Consider the following 5,797-nt stretch of genomic DNA (forward strand, 5'->3'; position numbering starts at 1 on the left):
TGCCCCGATCCCACAGCTGAATCAACTTTAGGAAATGGTCCTGGCGCTTGCTGGACTTTCTTGGGCGCCCTGACGCCTTCTTCACAACAATTGAACCTCTCTTCTTGAAGTTCTTGATGATCCGATAAATGGTTGATTTAGGTGCACTCTTATCAGAAGCAACATCCTTGCCTGTGAAGCCCTTTTTGTGCAAAGCAATGATGACGGCATGTGTTTCCTTGCAGGTAACCATGGTTAACAGATGAAGAACAATGATTTCAAGCACCACCCTCCTTTTAAAGCTTCCAGTCTGTTATTCTAACTCAATCAGCATGACAGAGTCATCTCCAGCCTTGTCCTTTAAACACTCTCACCTGTGTTAACGAGAGAATCACTGACATGATGGTAGCTGGTCCTTTTGTGGCAGGGCTGAAATGCAGTGGAAATGTTTTTTGGGGATTAAGTTCATTTTCATGGCAAAGAGGGACTTTGCAATGAATTGCAATTCATCTGATCACTCTTCATGACATTCTGGAGTATATGCAAATTGCCATCATCAAAACTGAGGCAGCAGACTTTGTGAAAATTAGTATTTGTGTCACTCAAAACTTTTGACCACAACTGTATAGTAATATAACACTGCAGCCCGCCTGGTTTTCAACCTTCCGAAGTTTTCTCATTTCACCCCGCTCCTCCGCACACTCCACTGGCTTCCAGTCGAAGCTCGCATTCACTACAAGACCATGGTTCTTACCTACGGAACAGCACTAGGAACGGCCCCTCCCTACCTTCAGGCTACGCTCAAACCCTACACCCCAACCCAAGCACTCCGTTCTGCCAGATTGGCCCTCCCACCCCTACGGGAGGGCAGCTCCCGCTCAGCCCAGTCCAAGCTCTTCTCTGTCCTGGCACCCCAATGGTGGAACGAGCTTCCCCCTGAAGCTAGGACAGAAGAGTCCCTGCCCATCTTCCGAAAACATCTTCAAACAGTATCTTAAATAATCCCCCGCCACCCCAAAAACATACTTAACCAGAACTTGCACTCGTTCTAGCTCGGACTCTACTGATAGCTACGTTGCTGAGGAAAATGTACTTTATATGCCTGTGATATGTGGTTGTCCCACCTAGCTATCTTAAGATGAATGCACTAACTGTACATCGCTCTGGATAAGAGCGTCTGCTAAATGACTAAAATATAATGATAATATAATATATTAGTAGGCATCTGCACTGTAATTAGACTGCAGCCTTCAAGCACCATGATGTAAATTGGGGACTCTAGTCGGGAAGTGAGACACCACTTTTCATAACTAGACAATAAAAAAATGTCTGCCCTTGCCATAAATTTGGTTTCATTTATTTGGGTTCTGCTACCACCTAGTGCTTAGTTATACTTGTGCACCACCCTCTCCAGGTAGAAATTACCCTGATATATGATATACTTGTTCTAACTCAAATATGAACAAATAATGAAACACGTTTGATTTTGAATTGCGTAATCTCATTTTAGCCGATTATCAAAGATCTCTGCGATTATTCGATAATTGTCTTCAGGCACAATACAAGGCCACGTGCAAGAGATCTGGAGGTCCTTGCTATATCCTGTCGCACTTATGACGAAACCCCCTGCTTTCAAACAAACACGCAAAGGTATTTAAAACGCGATAAAACTGGATTATTCCATTTAAACAGGTGGTGAAATATTGTATTTAAACGATATGTTGTTAAATTTCCATTTGTTAGATTTCGTTGAGGAGGAATAACGTCACGTGTGTTTGCATGCTAAAGTAGCAGCTGTTAGTTAGTTACCCAGAGCCTAACGTTAGCTAGTTATCTAGTTTGCTTTTTGGCCAGCCTGTTATAGTTGCGCTCTAGTGTATTGACACCCTTGTACGTTTTTTTACAAATACTTCAATACGTCTTCAAAAATAAGTTACAATTGAAAAAAAACGTTGTTCACACGTGTACTGTGGTAAGTTACAAGTATTTTTACAAGGTAAAAATAGCCATTCAACCAGTTTAGAAAAGAGAAAACAGGACATTCCGCTTCATTATAACGTTACCACTGTGAACATGGTGAAGGGGAAAGAACTGTCTGAGGATGTCAGGAATTTGATTATAACCAAACATGGGCTTAAGCAAGGTTACAAATCCATCTCCCGAGACCTTGGGATTGCTGTTTCCACAGTTCGCAATGTTATCAGGAAGCATGCTGTCCATGGAATTGTAGTCAACCTCCCAGGACGTGGTCGCAAGAAGAATCTGGTTCCACCGGTTGAAAAAGATAAAACTCGCAAGAAGAATCTGGTTCGAACGGTTGAAAAAGCAGATCGATCTGCAGCTGTCCAAAAGAAAATGGCATCTGTTTGTGACGCCACCAATGAAGACAAGGAAAATGGTTCAGAGTCGACGGAGTCTCAGGTGCGTTAGAAAGGCTGCTAACATTAGCAGGTTATCTAACTAGGCCAGCTAACAATCTTAAAACAAGTCTTACATTCAGAAATTGCAAACAAATAGCTCGCTAGATACACACTTTAAATTGTAGGCTGGACAGAAAGTGAGGGGGAGTAGAGGGAGAGTATAATGAAGCAATGAGGGAAGTCGGAGGAAGATATTTTGGGAAGTCCAAAGCAAGGTAGCTAGAGAGCAACAACAGAGGGGACTTTAACAGGGAGAGAGAGAGAGAGAACACACACGGCTCCAGTTTGAGAGCCATAAAGCATGAGGAGAGGCCACATCACAACCTTCATATCATTTGCACAAGCCCCTGAAGGTAAATGAAGGGTCTTTATGATACATGTCTAGGTAATGTACTGTGTCCCCACCACCTTGTTTCAGGACAAGGAACATCCACGGGTTCTCATCCCAGAGTTGTGTCGTTCTTTCTACCAACTCGGCTGGGTTACAGGGACAGGAGGGGGGCTAAGTTTGAGACGTGGGTAAGTGCTCTTATTTAATATTGTTGGATCATTTTTAATTCTAAACCTCATACATTACTTGTTCTTTAGTTAAACATGGCAGCCCGCCATGAAAAATGGCAAAGAGTATCTGCAAACAAAAATCTATGTATATGTAGGCTAGCTAATGAACATTCACCTCCCCATTTCTTTCTACCTAGAGATCAGATCTACATTGCCCCGTCTGGAGTCCAGAAGGAGAGAATACAGGTGAGCTGGACTGGTGTTTTGCTTTCATATCGTCATAGATCCAACTTGGGCTACTTAGTTTGACCAGTTTTCTGGAGATATATGTAAATGTTTCTCGTGTGTGTGGTGCACCCTGTAGCCAGATGACATATTTGTCTGTGACGTGGAGGAGAGGGACATCAGCTGCCCACCCCCCTGGAAGAAGCTGAAGAAGAGCCAGTGCACCCCTCTGTTCATGAATGCCTACACTATGAGAGGTGAGGTCTCTCTGTTCATGAATGCCTACACTATGAGAGGTGAGGTCTCTCTGTTCATGAATGCCTAAACTATGAGAGGTGAGGTCTGTAGTTCCACGGCTTACCTTGGAAACAAACCCACTTTCACAACAACAACCACAGCTGTCGTAAGCATTAGCTCCATACGTTAGGTGTCAGAGGAGCTGATGTCACTGCTTGATGGTCTGTCACTGGCTAGCTAATATATTTAGTTGCCCTATTTCAACATCTTTGAGGCATGGAATGAGGCTGTATTGTATTAAACCCACAGACCTAATAGGCCAACATGCTAACTGTCTCCCTCCTGTTCCTCAGCGGCTCAGGCCGTCATCCACACCCACTCCAAGGCTGCCGTCATGGCAACTCTGTTTTATCCCGGCAAGGAGTTCCGCATAACTCACCAGGAGATGATCAAGGGAATCCGCAAGGGCACCTCCGGCACCAACTACAGGTGGGTAAGTGGCTAGGTGCAGTAGTTGTGCTTTCATGTTGAAAGTACAGGCGTGAAAACATCCAGCCAGAGTGCTCAATGGACTGTAGTGTGAATGTATGCACTGAAAAAGTCCAGCGACGTCAGTTTATGGAAAATCCAAATGTTACCTTGTAACTCCCATAAACTTTGGCACATTTTCACTAAGGGGAAACTGACACTTGATTTTTAGAGAGTGGCCCTATGACTATGCATTCTGCACACACACCCACATTGACTGTGTGTGTGCAGATATGATGAAACGCTGGTGGTGCCCATCATTGAGAACACCCCGGAGGAGCAGGACCTGAAGGAGCGCATGGCGCTGGCCATGGAGCAGTACCCAGACTCCTGTGCTGTCCTCGTCCGGCGCCACGGCGTCTACGTGTGGGGGGAGTCCTGGGAGAAGGCCAAGACCATGTGAGTTCATGAATAATTATGAAGTAACACAATTAATGTTTATATAAGTGATTAACTAATAATTATAAATAGTATACAATTAATGCTTGTATAAGTGTTACTGTGCATGTGTCATTAGACTAAATGTATCACTGCTCCACGTGTGGCATGATTGTGTGTAGACAGACATATATTCACTGTTTTTAAATGCGTGATTGGTGCCTTCCAGAGGTTTGTGTGGTAATGGATTATCCGTGTGTCCCAGGTGTGAATGTTATGACTACCTATTTGACATCGCCGTCCAAATGAAGCAGAGTGGGATGGATCCTTCGGCACCACCCGTTGAAGAGAACCATTACTACGATGTCCAACAATCCCAATAAATGGAGGCAAACAATCAGCGCCTAAAATGAACACCTGACAAATGTGGGTCGATTTTTGGAATTGGGTAAGATGTCTATTTCACCAGCCACATTGGCGGGTGGACAGGGCTCCACAGTGCGAGCATTTCACTCGAATTTGTGAATAAAAAAATAGTCAAGTTTGATCACATTTATAGTAAAATAAATGCTGCAGTAGCTATTTTCAAAGGATTTCTGCCGTTTTTGTTTCATAGCCGGTGATGTATAGCTTGTTCCGCCTCGCGCTGCAACGCTGTCTGGCTGGGGGCTGTGCGCACGTAAAGAGCTGAGTGAAAGATTACATTTTAGAAGCGCTGTGCACAGGTATAAAGGTTGGTCTAATTTACTTGAAAATAAAGTCTACTGAAGTGATACTCTGTCCTTGTTTTTCTTGGCTTTTTACATTGTTTTGTTCACATGCTAAGTTGCTTTTCTATGTTTGAGTTTCAACTGCTAGGGAAGAGAAGACAACGCTTCTACTGGTCAGACTCGATCTCACAGGCAGAAACATTGGCACATTGTTGTCTGTGATATTTTGGTTAAAAGACTTGGGTCACAAAAAATGAAATTAAACAATATACCACTTTACTACTTACTAGTAATATATTTATTGTTTTAGAAACATTACAAAGGATGCTCATCAGTTTTTTTGTGTTTATTTTAAGTGAAAAAAATATTTAGCCTGGTAGATTTATTTTGGGTAAATCTTCCTGCCACAGTGGCTGGGGTACCAAAAAGTTACTTTTATGTCCTGCAAACAATCATTAGAAAATTTCAGAAAATGTTTTTAATATACCGTATAGACAGTAATAGTGGAATGATAGTGTTTCACAATATTTTACCACAACATGTGTATTAGAGGCCCACACAACATTGCATTCTAATGGTGCAGCCTTCTTATTTGTCAACAAAAGACGGACTGGCTCTTGTCAAATTGACTGGGCCTGAGGCCACATGCTAACCGATTGTGCCACAGACCGTAGCACAATCCGTTTGCGTGCAGTACTTATACAAATCGCTCATCCCCAGTCAATTTGACAAGAAATTTGCTGGCCACAAAGATATGACATGTAGCTCCTTTTAAAAATACTTTGGGGGGGGGGGGAGTTTTAATTACATCTCTTTTTA

General features: G+C 43.0%; 1 protein-coding gene across 4 annotated transcripts; it reads left to right on the forward strand.

Annotated features, from left to right (window-relative positions):
* Positions 1-1,528: 1,528 nt before the first annotated feature.
* On the forward strand, positions 1,529-5,041 carry LOC121546405 (APAF1 interacting protein). 4 transcript variants are annotated; one of them, XM_045208990.1, is made up of 8 exons: positions 1,529-1,629; positions 2,168-2,400; positions 2,818-2,918; positions 3,098-3,146; positions 3,265-3,421; positions 3,716-3,851; positions 4,122-4,289; positions 4,534-5,041. In XM_045208990.1, exons 1-8 carry the CDS (start codon positions 1,593-1,595, stop codon positions 4,649-4,651), a joined length of 999 nt encoding a protein of 332 aa, XP_045064925.1. In that variant the 5' UTR covers positions 1,529-1,592; the 3' UTR covers positions 4,652-5,041. The 4 variants fall into 4 exon arrangements, with proteins under 4 accessions (XP_045064925.1, XP_045064926.1, XP_041713604.2 ...); XM_045208991.1 differs by lacking the exon at positions 1,529-1,629 and adding an exon at positions 1,636-1,951; XM_041857670.2 differs by lacking the exon at positions 1,529-1,629 and having other exon boundaries at positions 1,958-2,400.
* Positions 5,042-5,797: the final 756 nt, after the last annotated feature.

The sequence above is a fragment of the Coregonus clupeaformis genome, chromosome 29 (genome assembly GCF_020615455.1).
Source record: "Coregonus clupeaformis isolate EN_2021a chromosome 29, ASM2061545v1, whole genome shotgun sequence".
Lineage (NCBI taxonomy): Eukaryota > Metazoa > Chordata > Actinopteri > Salmoniformes > Salmonidae > Coregonus > Coregonus clupeaformis.

What these genes read in the sequence shown, in the direction of transcription:
- LOC121546405 (XM_041857670.2), top strand. Translation starts at nt 2,053, where the DNA reads ATGGTGAAGGGGAAAGAACTGTCTGAGGATGTCAGGAATTTGATTATA. An exon ending in GAATGCCTACACTATGAGAG is followed by an intron (nt 3,422 to 3,715) that starts GTGAGGTCTCTC and finishes CCTGTTCCTCAG; the next exon opens with CGGCTCAGGCCGTCATCCAC. An exon ending in ACCTCCGGCACCAACTACAG is followed by an intron (nt 3,852 to 4,121) that starts GTGGGTAAGTGG and finishes GTGTGTGTGCAG; the next exon opens with ATATGATGAAACGCTGGTGG.